Genomic DNA, 13,244 nt, shown 5'->3' with positions numbered 1-13,244 from the left:
AAGCAGATTTTCTCAAACAAATGTTTACTTTTTATATAGTCAATTATTTTTTCCTTTGTGGTTATTAGCTTTCCCTGGTGGCTCAGAGGTTAAGGCATGTGCCTGGAATGCAGGAGACGTGGGTTCGATCCCTGGGTCAGGAAGATCCCCTGGAGAAGGAAATGGCAACCCACTCCAGTACCCTTGGCCTGGAGAATCCCATGGAGGAAGGAGCCTGGTAGGAGGCTACAGTCCATGGGGTCGCAAAGAGTTGGACACAACTGAGCGACTTCACTTCACTTGTGGTTATTATCCAGAAGTTGTGCTTAGAATATCCTCCCTTACCCAAGATCATAATATTCATCTATACTTTATTCTAATACATATTTAGGGCTTCCCTCATAGCTCAGTCAGTTCTAAATGCACTCATGTATGTGAATATAAAATGGGATTACCAGGAATAGCAATCATTGAATAAATCAACAATTTTCAACAGGAAAAATAATGATCTATGGAAAAGTGTACTGGGTTCTCATTATCAAGAGAAGTGATTCTTGGTGGGCAGATAGCCACATCCTCTGCCCACTCACAGACACATCAGGAGGGCAGATCTCCAGGAGTGGTCTAACAAGGCATATTCACACATTAGGGTTTGTTGTTTTCTTTTTAAAGTTTTGATTAGGAGTGGTCTAACAAGGCATATTCACACATTAGGGTTTGTTGTTTTCTTTTTAAAGTTTTGATTAGGGAGAGAAAAAACAAACAATGTTGTTTTGTGATATCACTAACAAAAAAACTTACCAAAATCCTGGTTGATGAAATATTTGTTTGAACACTGTCCTACGACTAAAGGAAGTGAAAGGCAGGGACTAGAATAGATACTTGCACACATGTTCATGGCAGTAGTTATTTACGGTTTTAAAAAAAAGTGGAAGTAACCCACTTCCTTGAGTAATAAGAATAAAAACAAAAATAAATAAGAACAAAAACAGAAATAAATAAAAAAACAAAAAGACCTAATTAAACTTAAAAGCTTTTGCACAGAAAAGGAAACCATAAACAAGATGAAAAGACAACCCTCAGAATGGGCAAAAAGATTAACATTTGGAAATGAAGTGACTGACAAACAATTAACCTCCAAAATATATAAGCAACTCATGCAGCTCAATAGCAAAAAAACAACCCAATCAAAAGATGGATGGAAGCCCTGAATAGACATTTATCCAAAGAAGGCACATAGATGGCCAACAAAGATACTCAACATCACTATGAGAGAAACGCAAGTCAAAGCTACAATAAGGTACCACCTCACACCAGTCATAATGGCCATCATCAAACAATAAACGCTGGAGAGGGGGTAGAGAGGAGGGAACCCTCATGCACTGTTGGTGGGAATGTAAACTGATACAGTCACTAAGGAGAACAGTATGGAGGTTCCTTAAAAAACTAAAAACAGAACTACCATATGACCCAGGAATCCCATTACTGGGCACATACCTGGAAAAAACTAATTCAAAAAGACACATGTACTCCAATATTCATCTCAGCACTGTTTACAATAGCCAGGACATGGACGCAACCTAGATGTCTATCAGCAGAGGAAGGGATCAAGATGTGGCAGAGGGGCGTCACTGGTGGTCCAGTGGTTAAGAATCTGCCTGCCGATGCAGGGGACACAAGTTTGATCCCTGATCTGGGAAGATTCCACATTGTCGCAAAGCAGCTAAGCTCAGGTGCCACAGCTAATGAAGCCTGAGGGCACTAAAGCCTTGCTCCACAACAGAATCTACGGCAACGAGAAGCCTGTGCACCATAACTAGAGAGCAGCCCGCGATTGTTGTAACTATCAATAGAGAAATCCCACGTGTAGCAGCAAAGACCCAGCACAGTCCAAAATAAATCGTTTCTTTCAAAAGTTTTAAAAAAAAACAGCTGTGGTACATCTATACACTGGAATATTAACCACAAAAAGGAACACAACTGGGTCATTCACAGAGACCTGGATGGAGCTAGAGACTGTCATGCAGAGTGGAGTTAGAAAGAGGAAATATGTATTTAATGCATATATGTGAAATATCGAAAAATGGTATAGATGATCTTATTTGCAAAGCAGGGCTTCCCATGCGAATCAGTGGTAAAGACTCCACCTGCTAACATAGAAGACACCAGTTCAATCCTTGGGTTTGGGAGATCCCTGGGAGGAGAAAATGGCAACCCACTCCAGCATTCTGGCCTGAAAAATTCCACGGACAGAAGAGCTTGGTGGGCTATAGTCCATGGGGTTGCAAAGAGTTGGACATGACTGAGCAACTGAGCACACACACACGCTTTTGCAAAGCAGAAGTAGAGACACAGACAGAGAGAATAAATGTATGGATGTCAAGGGGGGACTGGGGAGGAGTTGGGAGGTTAGATTTGACATATGTATATATTACAGATACTATGCGAAAATAGATAACTAATGAAAACCTACTGTATGCACAGAAAACTCTACAGAATGCTCTGTGGTGACCTAAATGGGAAGGAAATCCAAAAGCGAGGGAATATATGTGTAGCTGATTTCACTCTGCTGTACAGCAGACACAAATCCAACGTTGTTAAGCAACTACACTCCACTAAAAATTAATAAAATTAATTTTTTAACAAGTGGAAGCAACTCAAGTGTCCACTGACCCACCAGTCGATAAACAAAATGTGGTATATTCATACATACAATGGAAGAATGTTATTCAGCTTTAAAAAAGGGAGGAAATCGAAATTTCCTCATGCAACAAATGACATTTCCTCATTTCCACATGCAACAACACGGATGAACTTTGAAGACATTATGCTAAGTGAAATAAGCCAGTCACAGAACAACGAATGTTGTATACTCCACTTCTATGAGGTCCGTGCTGTAACCAAACTCATGAAGATAGAAAGTAGAATGGTGATTGCCAGGGGCCGAAGATAAGGAGACTGAGGAGTAGTGTTTAATGGGTAAGAGTCTCAGCTGAGGCGTCAGTAGTTAATGGGTATGGAGTTTCAGCTGAAGATGAATGTTTTGGAGATGGATAGTGGCAATGGGGGCACAACCATGTGAATATACTTAATGCCACAAAACTACACTTAAAAAAGGCTAAGATGGTAACTATATGTTATGTACTTCTTACAATAAAAACAAATCCCACCGTCCTATGAGATAATGTTCAAAATCTTTAGTTTGGCAAAGGAGCTCTATCACAACTCCAACTTCTCTGCAATTTCTTTTCATGTTCTACCATTTCCCCTTAACACTCCTTGAGAAAAGGGACCTTTTATTCACTCTTGCATCCTAGCACCCAGGACCTGACAGAGTGTAGGTAGATATTAGGACTGACTGAGTCAAGGCTTCAGCCTCACTAAATGTTTTGTTATGCCCCTAGAAATCATCCACACACTTGCACACTTCTGCGTTTTCACATGTGAGTTACTCTTGGTGGAATAACTATCCCCTCTTCTCCACTTAGCGAACACCTATTTATCCTTTAGGGCCCATGAACATCACCTGTTCGGTCAGATCTTCCTGAGAGAACCATTTTCACCTCTGTGCTCTCATGGCATTCTATAGAAAAGTCCAACTTCTACTTAACACATACACTCTCATTTATTTACCTTTTTTTTCTTGACCACTATGGGAACTCCTGAGACATGTCTTTTTCTATCTGCTCTAGCACACAACCTGACACATAGTAAAAGCATCCCTAAATGCTGCCTGAATAAATGAGCAAATGACCAGCTGATTTCACTTTCCAAGCTTTCTTGACTGGCCTCAACCTGTGGATTTCAGTCCCTGCCAATTTCCTGAAAGCTACAAGGAATTCAGACAGAATTCATTCTGGCTGCCAAGTGGGTCCAGGAAGGGACCGTCAAGCACTGGCCAATCCTAGGGTGGAAGAAAGTCAGAATTCCATACCCCTGTGTCTACCTCTTCCAGGACCAGCAGGAATGGGGGAAGTGGGAGGGGGTGGAGTGGGGCGGGAGGCGTTGCTTTGTCTCCTTTAAAGACCCAAGGAACATTTAGAAGTTCACTTACAAACATAACATTACAAGTGCTAAGGACCTCAGAGATAACAGAGATAATCAGTTCGCATCATTTTACAGATGAGGAAAGTGAGGTTCAAATATAAGAGGCCGACTGGGGAGCCCACGCCAAATTAAAGGCAAAGTCCTAACTACAGCGAAGGTGTCCTGCGTCTCTATGACACCAGGCAGCTTTCAGCAATAGAATCTCCAGACTGGGGTTCACGGGATCCCAGGTCAGGGTCCACTTTTACCACTGACTGACTGAGGGAGCTGCAGCCGACCTAAAATCTTGGATTTCAGTTTCCTCTTCTGTAAAACAGAGTGGAAAACAGCCTCTCGGGACTGCGGTGAGAAGCAAATGACATAATGAACATGAGAAGGATTATTTATTAGTAACAGAACGCAGAAAGGGGCGAGGTAGTGTGGAGGAAACTAGGGGTGTTCAGAGAAGGGTGTTCCAGTCGCCTTATCTATATGAGCCTCAGTTTCTTCATCTGCAAATGCAGAACGTGCCCTGGCAGGAGGCTGGGACCTTCCAGCCTTACACTCCGGGCTGGACCCGTCCGGGGGCGCCAGCGCAGAGGGCTGGACCCTGGTGGAAAAGAACAAGGTGCTCTCGGGGGAGGGAGGGGGGCCTCGAGTTACCGTCTTGCAGCAGCGCCGTCTTCTCTGCCGCCCGCAGACTCTCCAGCCAGCCGGTCACCGCCATCTTCCCTCCAACGAGCCGCGTGCCTGGCCACTGCCATGGCAACCATTCCGCCTAGGGTCACTTCCGTATGACCCGGAAGATGTTCTGGGTATTGGCCTGGTCCCACCCCGCGAACCCCGCGCCCCCGGTCTGCTCTTATTGGCTGCTCTGGTAAGTGGGTTATGCCTGTCCATCCCCCGTGACCCCTCGGGTCCGGAGTTGACCCTATTCTGTACCAAATCTGGGGAGTGGGGAGGAATCCTCAGGACAGGATCCGGACAGTCCAGCGCTCCCCTAGCCCCACCCCGGGAGTCCCTGGCGCGCGGCAGCTGCGGTTCGCGGCGGGTGCCTCACACCTGCCAGCGTCGTCTCCACCCCCAGCTGTGAGGCCAAGACTCCCCAGTCCCGGAAGGCGCCCCACACCTGCTGCAGCCGTGCGTCTCCCCGCAGCTGCGGGCCTGCGCGTCCCGCTGCCGAGAGGTCCAAGACCAGAGCAGGTGCAGGGCGTTCCCCACCCCGGTTCGCTAAACTCCACCAGCCACCCCCACCCTCCCCGTTTTCCTCTGCGGGCCTGTGATGGGGGTAGAGAAAGATATACAGGTTCCCCCTCGCCCTTACCACCAATCCCCACTCCTTTTGGAAGCCCAAGTCCTTCCTAAAGATGGAGCCCGTTCCTAGTCTGGCATCTCGTTTTCGTAAAGCTTTTTGCAAGTGGGATGCAGCAGGAGCAGATACTGAACAGTTAATCTTCAAAGCAGCCCCCTGAGGAATGATACCCTTTGAAAGTGAAAGTGTTAGTCGCTGAGTGCTGTCTGACTCTTTGGACCCCATGGATTGTAGCCCATCAGGCTCTTCTGACCATGGAATTCTCCGGGCAAGAAGTGCCATTCCCTTCTCCTGGGGATCTTCTGGACCCAAGGATCAAACTCCCATCTCCCACATTGCAGGCAGATTCTTTACCATCTGAGCCACCAGGGAAGCCCATGATGTCATTTGTTCCCCCTTCAAAAGTTCCCTGGATATTTCCACTCTTCTTATTTTCCCCAGTATTCTGAAAGACTGGTGATTATGCATGCTAAGTCACTTCAGTAGTGTCTGACTCTTTGTGGCCCTATGGACTGTAGCCCACCAGGCTCCTTTGTCCATGTGTAGAGCTAGGCTAAGCCAAGTTTAGTTGGGTTTTGTGAGACTCCTGGGAACTTGGCTACTGTCCCCAAACTGTTGTCAGTAGAGACCCCACCTTCATAGAAGGGTTGGGGAGCCCCAAGTCTGGGTTGCACATGACAACTGCCCTGATCAACCCTCCAACAGAAAGGCTAGGATCCAGCCATACCTCAATGGACCCCAGGGGCATCTTGAAGGCATTTCCCAAGCGGAAGAAAATTCACACCAATCCATCATCAAAAACTGTTGCAAAGATTCCCAAGAGGGAAGACAGAGAAGCAGGAGGTGAGTGGACCCACCCTGAGGACCCTCATGTGCTTGAGCCTCAGGCTTCTTACATCTTTCATGCCCAGAATCAGATATTACAGCTGACTCTGCCCACCCAGAGCCTGCAGGTTTGTTTGTACCTCCCTTGTCCTATACTTGGTCCCCAGTCTTTGACAGGTGACTTGCTGTTTCATCTTCTACCACACGCCGAGGCCTCTATAACTCAGAAAATACTCCCTGGTCCCTAAGGAAATGACCGATAGGATTCTTTCCTCTAGGAAGCTGCCTGCTGGTGAGGGGAGGGGATCCTTCTCAGGTCCCCAGAGTTATGCTATTTTGCAGCCAAAGTGACAAATAGATGGCAAAAACTTACATGGTAGGCCGGGTTGGGAGAGGGGAATCTATTAGACTGTGAGGCCTGTAGTAGCAAAGCATGTGCCTTGTGCCTGATACATAATAAGTGTCTATTAATATGTGTTGAAAGAATAAATGATCAAATGAAGTGATTTATAGGCTCCCTGCAATTTGCCAGACACAGTTCTAGGTTACATCAGGGAACAGGACGTATCAGAATCTTTGCCTGTTACATCAGGCGATAGCCCATGAAGAAATTAACTGTATACTGTGGTGGAATCCCCAGAAGGCAGGGTGGAAAATGACTGGGGGAAGGGGACTGTGAAGGGTTCATTCGGATCACGTCTGAGAGTATGACAGCAGGCGTCTGGATGCCCCCTCCACAGAGTGGCTGAGCTCCTTGCGGGTGCACGTTGTGCCCACCGGCATTGGGAGAGCCCGGGCAGAACTCTTTGAGAAGCAGATTGTCCAGCATGGTGGCCAGATATGCCCTGCTCAGGCCCCAGGGGTCACTCACATTGTGGTGGATGAAGGCATGGACTGTGAGCGAGCCCTCCGCCTCCTTAGACTGCCCCAGCTGCCCCCAGGTGCTCAGCTGGTGAAGTCAGCCTGGCTCAGCTTGTGCCTGCAGGAGAGAAGGCTGGTGGACACAGCAGGATTCGGCATCTTCACCCCCAAGAGGTGGGCTGGTCCTAGTCTTTCCTCAAATGTTTTCTTGAGCTATTAAACTCTCCTTGTCTTAATTAGACACATTAAAAAAAAGATTTCAGAGTCGAGAAGGATTGGAAACAGATATGGGGTGAGACTTTGGTGTCTTAACCTGCCATCACCATCCTGCAGGTACCTGGATCAAGCACAGCTCAGCAAGGCAGACCAAGTCTCTTTTACACCTCCTGGAGCCGGTGAGGCTCAGCCCAGGACAGCCCTGTCTCCTTCCCGACCTCTCACCAGACCTGTATCTCCTTCCTGGAGGACAGATGCTGTTGCAAGCATCCAAGCCCAGGTCAGGAGCCTCCCAGCCCCCATGGCTCCCTTCTCCTGGGAACTAGATCACAGAAACAGGGAGAGCCTGGTGTTCAGAAAGTTCCAGGCCCCTGAGAGAGGAGGGCTGTCTTTATTGAGAAGTCTTTTAATTCTTCCCAGCATTCATCACTCCTGTATTTGCCTATCTACCACATTTCACTGGGGATCCTAGGGCTGGGCACTAGAGGAAGCCAGGTGGAACACAGCCCCACACTTAAGGAAATCCAGGTCTGTTGCAGAAAACCCAGCATCATACTTGGGTCTGACTAGGAAACTCAGTCCCCACCTCGAAGGAGCCCTCTTCATGGGCAGCATGAACTTACTGTCTCTTCTCCTTCCCTATCTCAAGACCAGCTCTGATGGTGAAACCAGTGATGGGGAAGAGACCCAGGTTAGTGCTGCTGATCTGGAAGCCCTGATCAGCGGCCGCTACCCCACCCCCTTTGAGGGAGATGATGAGCCTAGCTCAGCCCCCGAGGGCCTGGATAAGTGGGTCTGTGCACAGCCTTCAAGCCAGAAGGCGATCAACTACAACCCCCATATCACAGAGAAGCTGGAAGTAATGGCCAAAGCCTACAGCGTTCAGGGAGACAAGTGGAGGGCCCTGGGCTATGCCAAGGCCATCAATGCCCTGAAGAGCTTCCACAAGCCTGTCAGCTCCTACCAGGTACCTGGGGGCCAGGGGAGGACATGTGGGGGCCTGGGTGGGGGTCTTCTGTAGTGGGGGTCAGGTGGAGGGCTTAACATTTTCTGATGTCTGGGACTTTCACAAAAGAAAAAAACAGGGAGATTAATGAAAGCAGCTTGGCAAAAATCTTGATAATTATAAAAGCTGGGTGTTGGGTCTGTGGGGTCCAGTATACTCTTTTACTTTCGAGTTTTTCTGTAATAAAAAAGTTGCTTGAAAGTTTAGTCTCTGAAGATCAACAGGCCAGAGTTTGAATTCTGGTTCCCATTATCCACTAACTGCCTGACTTTAAGCCAGTTATTCAAATCCTCTGAGCATCAGTCTCCTCATGAGTAAAAAGGGACTAAGAATAGTAACAAACACAGTGTTCCCGTGAGGACTCAAAGAGATGACCCATGTAGTGCAGGACCCGAAACAGGGTAAAGCCTCACACTGGCCCCCCTGCTGTGGTAATGCTGCCCAGTATCATCACTGCTACCCTTGCTCTGCTGCCTGTGCTGAGCTCCATCCCTTAGGGAACCAGCAGACAAGTTACCCACCCACTCCAGTCAGACTTCTCATCTTCAGCTGTGCCCAGGCTTTACACAGCTATCAGTTGCCCACCAACCAGAGTGGATTTTACTCATCTGCTAAAGGAGTCAGTTTCCCCACTGCTGACTCTACTCCTCCCATCTTTTCACCTTTCCTTCCCTCTCACCTTTCCTTCCTGCCTCTGCCTCCTCTTCCTCTAGGAGGCTTTTGGCATCCCTGGGATTGGAAAGCGGATGGCTGAGAAGATTGTCGAGATCCTGGAGAGCGGGCATCTGCGGAAGCTGGACCACATCAGCGAAAGCGTGCCTGTCTTAGAGCTCTTCTCCAACATCTGGGGAGCCGGAACCAAGACTGCCCAGATGTGGTACAATCAGGTCACACCCTGTCCTAGCCCCCACTTCAGTTTTACTGTAACTTAGAGCTCCTGTCCCACAGTTCTCTCGCCCTATGCTTTGATGAAAATGAACCCAGACTAGAGAGGGATCACTTCTCAAATGGACCAGGGCCCGTGGAGATCCCTCTCTTGCCTCTCAGAACTACCCTGTTTGGTATCCCTGAGGGTTAGTCTGTGGTGTAGGCAGAGACAAGAAGTATATTTCTCTGTCCCCCAGAAAAACAAGGGCCTTCCTGAGCAGACCAGACCTAGGGGCTGAGAATCCAGAACAGTGGTTCCCAAACCCAGCCATGCCCAGAATCATCCCGATTGATGAGATGATGAATGAGTGTTTTAGGATTGGGGCAGGGCTGGATTGAGGTGTGTCTTTCATGCCCTGTGCCTTTCCCAAGTCCCACTGATTACAGACCCTGGGCTTGCTCCTGCCTCATGCTTTCCTTGGCGTCTAGGGATGATGAAAACCTTGTGTGTCTGCTTATTCACTGTCTCTTCATTGGTTCTGGATCCTCATAGCCTTCCCATCTGGCTTCTTTATTTCAGGGTTTCCGGAGCTTAGAAGACATCAGAAACCACGCCTGTTTGACTACCCAGCAGGCCATTGGCCTGAAGCATTATGATGACTTCCTAGACCGCATGCCCAGGGAGGAGGCTGCAGAGATTGAGCAGACAGTAAGCAGGTGTCCCAGCGCAGTGAGGAGAGCCACTGCTATAGGGTCAGGGCCTGGCTCAAAGCCAGGAACTCCTGATCCCTCAGTGGGGGAGCCCAGCAGGCAGAGGAAGCTGTGGGCCACTGGAGACTGGAACTAGTGGGCAAAGAGCAAGTTGGCTTAGGTAGGGAGGGGCTGCACACTAGCTCTCTGGGGTAGGGGTCTCGGTATCAGGCAGAGTTAGCCCTGGCTTAGGTGCCAGATGGTGTTAGGACTGGGTTAATGTCAGGGCTTGATCAGAGCTGGATTATGGTCAGAACTACTTGAAGATATTGGGATTTGAACTGGGCTAGGGGAGGGTGGATCAGGGCAGAGGTTCTTAACATTTTTTGACTCACAAACTTCTTTGAGAACCTAATGAAAATCATGGACTCTTTTCTGTCCACAATCTGTAAAAATGCACAAAGTTGTATATCTCTTTTCGGAAGTACATACCTTCTGCAGCCCTCCGAAGGCTGGTTCAAGGTTTGGGTTAGAATTGGTGTAAAAGCACAATACCAGTAGGATTAGGTTTGGGGTTAGAGGAAAGCTAGATCCAGAGTCAAGTTAAGGTTAGACCTGAATTAGAAGTACAGTTTTCTTAGTGTTGGATGCTTTTAGTTAAAATTTATGATTGTCCTAGAAATAAGGTTTGGCCAAGATTAAGGTTTGGTTTAGAGTTGGGTTAGGGGTTAAATTCATGTAAAACCTAGATTAGAGGGAGACTAGAGTACATTTAGCATGAGATGTATCATTTGTTCAGCTGGCGTTAAGGTTAGGGGCTGGTTTGCTTACTATGGCCTAAGATTCTAATGCGGCAGGACTCCCTGGAGACTGGCCCAGCTTAGCTGAAATCACCCTCCAGCTCTTCTCCCAGTCACATGACTATGAGGCTGGTGTGAGATGGACAGGCAAGCGCCTTTGTCCACCCATCACTGGGCCTTAGTGCCAGTGATGACCTGTCACTCAGCCACGGTATCTGGGCACAGAGAATGCCCCCGAGAGCCTCCAGCCCCAACCCACTGGAACAGAAGTGGCTCCCCACTGGAACAGAAGGGCCCACTCTCCCCATTTAAGGTCTCCAGCTTTAGGAGGTTTTGATGGGATTATTCATCCTAGGCCTCCTCCCACTCTCTCAAGAAGGGGGTTGAGGGGATTAGCAAAGCCTGCCTGTCAGGAGAATTGAGGTATCCAGGGTCCCAGAAATCTCAGTGTCCTGCAGTGGAGACTGGGAAGCTATCCGCATACGAAAGGCCTCAGTGTTTCTGGTGTGGAGACTAATGGGCTTAACCTCCCTCAGTCCCCCCCCCGCCACTCAGTGTACCATGATCCCTCTGCCTCAGCTCCCTCCACACTGAGCCCCATTCCTCCAAGTAAGGATGTGGCCATTGGCTCAGATTTCCCTCCCTCTTTGCTCTCTCCTTTCCTTCCCTACACATGCAATTATATTTCTGGGTTCTGTCTCCCCAGAGGCCTGGACCAGGGGCACCCTGCCAACCACCTGTCAGGCTTCAAGCCCCAACTCACACACTATGCATTTAGCTCTGAATCCAAAGATACCTGGGGCTGCTGAGACCTGGCTGAGGGCTCCTTGGCACCTGGCCCTCTGTACTCAGTGGAGCTTCACACACCTGGGTGTATGGGTTGGGGCAGACCCCAGAGAAGGTATGTCTGTCTGCTCTTGAAGAGCTCTAGAGGGAAAGAGCCACAGCTTCCCTCAGAATCCGAGCACGGCCTTCTCTCTCCCGGGCTGCACCCAGTGGTGTGAGCGTGTTTTCCTCTCTTCTGTCCCAGCAAGGCTAGAGAACTGCTCCCCAGGGTGGATGGAGCTCCTCTTCTGTTCCTTGAGGCTCTCTCCCTCAGGCTGGACCTTGCATCCAGGGATTAGCTTGGAACCTAAGGCGTGTGTGGGCTCCTCCAACAGGGAAGGCCCATAGCCCTCACCCTCCTCACGGTCCTCTCCCAGGTCCGGGAAGCAGCTCAGGCCCTCAACCCCGGGCTGCTGTGCGTGGCATGTGGTTCATACCGTCGGGGAAAGGCAACCTGTGGTGACATGGACGTGCTGCTCACCCACCCGGATGGCCACTCTCACCAGGGCGTTTTCAGCCGCCTCTTGGACAGCCTCCGGCAGCAAGGTATAAGCCCCACCCCCAGGGGAGCAGGTGGGCAGGGGCAAGGTGGCCCCCAGGCGGGAGAGCCTCAAAGTTCCCATCTCTAGGCTGGAAGCAGGGGAGGCTGCTCCACCAGAACCCACCTTTCCCCTGGGGCCAGAGCCACTGCAGGGAAGAGATGAATCAGCTCCTCACACCTCCCAGAGGTGCTGCAGGTCAAGGGTTCATCGGTTCTTTCCATGCCCCCAGTGTAGCTGGGGCGGCGGGGGGACATGGGGAGGAACTACTATGCATATTCTATAGAAAAGGACACAGGCCTGAAGAAAGCCTGCAAATAAATGGACAGGCTGGGGACAGAGGACCCAGGGGTAATCAGGAGAGGCCTGGGAGGTCAGACGGCCCTGGGCTGGGCAGCCCAGGCCCTGGCTCCCTGCTCTGCCAGCGCCCTCCTGTGTTGGGCCAGGGTTCCTGACGGATGACCTGGTGAGCCACGAGAACGGCCAGCAGCAGAAGTACCTGGGTGTGTGCCAGCTCCCAGGGCCAGGGCGGCGACACCGACGACTAGACATCATCGTCGTTCCCTACAGCGAGCTCGCTTGCGCCCTGCTCTACTTCACCGGCTCTGCCCACTTCAACCGCTCCATGCGGGCTCTGGCCAAGACCAAGGGCATGAGCTTGTCAGAGCATGCCCTCAGCACAGCTGTGGTCCGCAGTGCCCAAGGCCTCAAGGTGGGCTCTGGCCAAGTGCTGCCCACCCCCACTGAGAAGGATGTCTTCAGGTTCTTAGGCCTGCCCTACCGAGAACCTGCCGAGCGGGACTGGTGACCTGGCTGCCCATCTTGGCCGTTCAGCCAGCCTCAGCAGGCTGAACCTCACTGCGCCAACCACTGGCTCCTCTGGGCTTGGGAAGGGCCAGCCTGGCTCCCAGGACGGCCTGGCCCTCTCTGCAGCAGGGTCAGGTGTTACCCTGTCTGCCTCACCATTGCCCCTGAAGTTGTGCACATGGTCCCCTGCCCCATTTTAGGCAGGAACTGGTACCTGGCTTGGGGCCAGCTTCCTGCTTTGGAGGCCCAGGCATCCCCACTTCTCTACCCCAAGGAGGGTCTAGCTACTGGGGGTGGGATGGGGGCTGTAGGGGAGAGACACAATACTGTGCCCCAGCATCACCCAAGAGCCTTCAGAGCAAACGAGCCGCTCCAGAGGTGCTTCCTCCACCCACCTCCCTTGCAGTGCAGCTGGCAGTGTGGGGAGGGGGCACCCCAGGATCGACGAGGACAGCGTTTGAAGGCCCAGAGTCCCAATAAAGTGCACTCGA

At 50.2% G+C, this 13,244-nt stretch overlaps 2 protein-coding genes across 5 annotated transcripts in view; one reads left to right on the top strand and one right to left on the bottom strand.

Moving 5' to 3' along the window:
- DPCD (deleted in primary ciliary dyskinesia homolog (mouse)) overlaps positions 1 to 4,762 on the bottom strand; it is a 22,447-nt gene extending 17,685 nt beyond the window's left edge. The window contains exon 1 of the mRNA XM_052660654.1: positions 4,669 to 4,762. Coding sequence (XP_052516614.1) covers positions 4,669 to 4,732 — 64 coding nt within the window. The 5' untranslated portion in view covers positions 4,733 to 4,762. The remainder of the gene's footprint in view (positions 1 to 4,668) is intronic.
- POLL (DNA polymerase lambda) lies at positions 4,760 to 13,244 on the top strand. 4 transcript variants are annotated; one of them, XM_052660651.1, is made up of 9 exons: positions 4,760 to 4,882; positions 6,023 to 6,160; positions 6,883 to 7,177; positions 7,337 to 7,499; positions 8,073 to 8,186; positions 8,939 to 9,112; positions 9,673 to 9,801; positions 11,785 to 11,953; positions 12,393 to 13,244. In XM_052660651.1, exons 2-9 carry the CDS (start codon positions 6,049 to 6,051, stop codon positions 12,752 to 12,754), a joined length of 1,518 nt encoding a protein of 505 aa, XP_052516611.1. In that variant the 5' UTR covers positions 4,760 to 4,882; positions 6,023 to 6,048; the 3' UTR covers positions 12,755 to 13,244. The 4 variants fall into 4 exon arrangements, with proteins under 4 accessions (XP_052516611.1, XP_052516610.1, XP_052516612.1 ...); XM_052660650.1 differs by having other exon boundaries at positions 7,869 to 8,186; XM_052660653.1 differs by lacking the exon at positions 4,760 to 4,882 and adding an exon at positions 5,068 to 5,208 and having other exon boundaries at positions 7,869 to 8,186.

The sequence above is a fragment of the Budorcas taxicolor genome, chromosome 23 (genome assembly GCF_023091745.1).
Source record: "Budorcas taxicolor isolate Tak-1 chromosome 23, Takin1.1, whole genome shotgun sequence".
In the NCBI taxonomy this organism is placed as follows: Eukaryota; Metazoa; Chordata; class Mammalia; order Artiodactyla; family Bovidae; genus Budorcas; species Budorcas taxicolor.
Note: the sequence above shows the minus strand (reverse complement) of the source record. Positions and strands in the feature narration are given on the sequence as shown.

What these genes read in the sequence shown, in the direction of transcription:
- POLL (XM_052660650.1), top strand. Translation starts at nt 6,049, where the DNA reads ATGGACCCCAGGGGCATCTTGAAGGCATTTCCCAAGCGGAAGAAAATT. An exon ending in GGCATCTTCACCCCCAAGAG is followed by an intron (nt 7,178 to 7,336) that starts GTGGGCTGGTCC and finishes ACCATCCTGCAG; the next exon opens with GTACCTGGATCAAGCACAGC. An exon ending in TTGCAAGCATCCAAGCCCAG is followed by an intron (nt 7,500 to 7,868) that starts GTCAGGAGCCTC and finishes CCCTATCTCAAG; the next exon opens with ACCAGCTCTGATGGTGAAAC.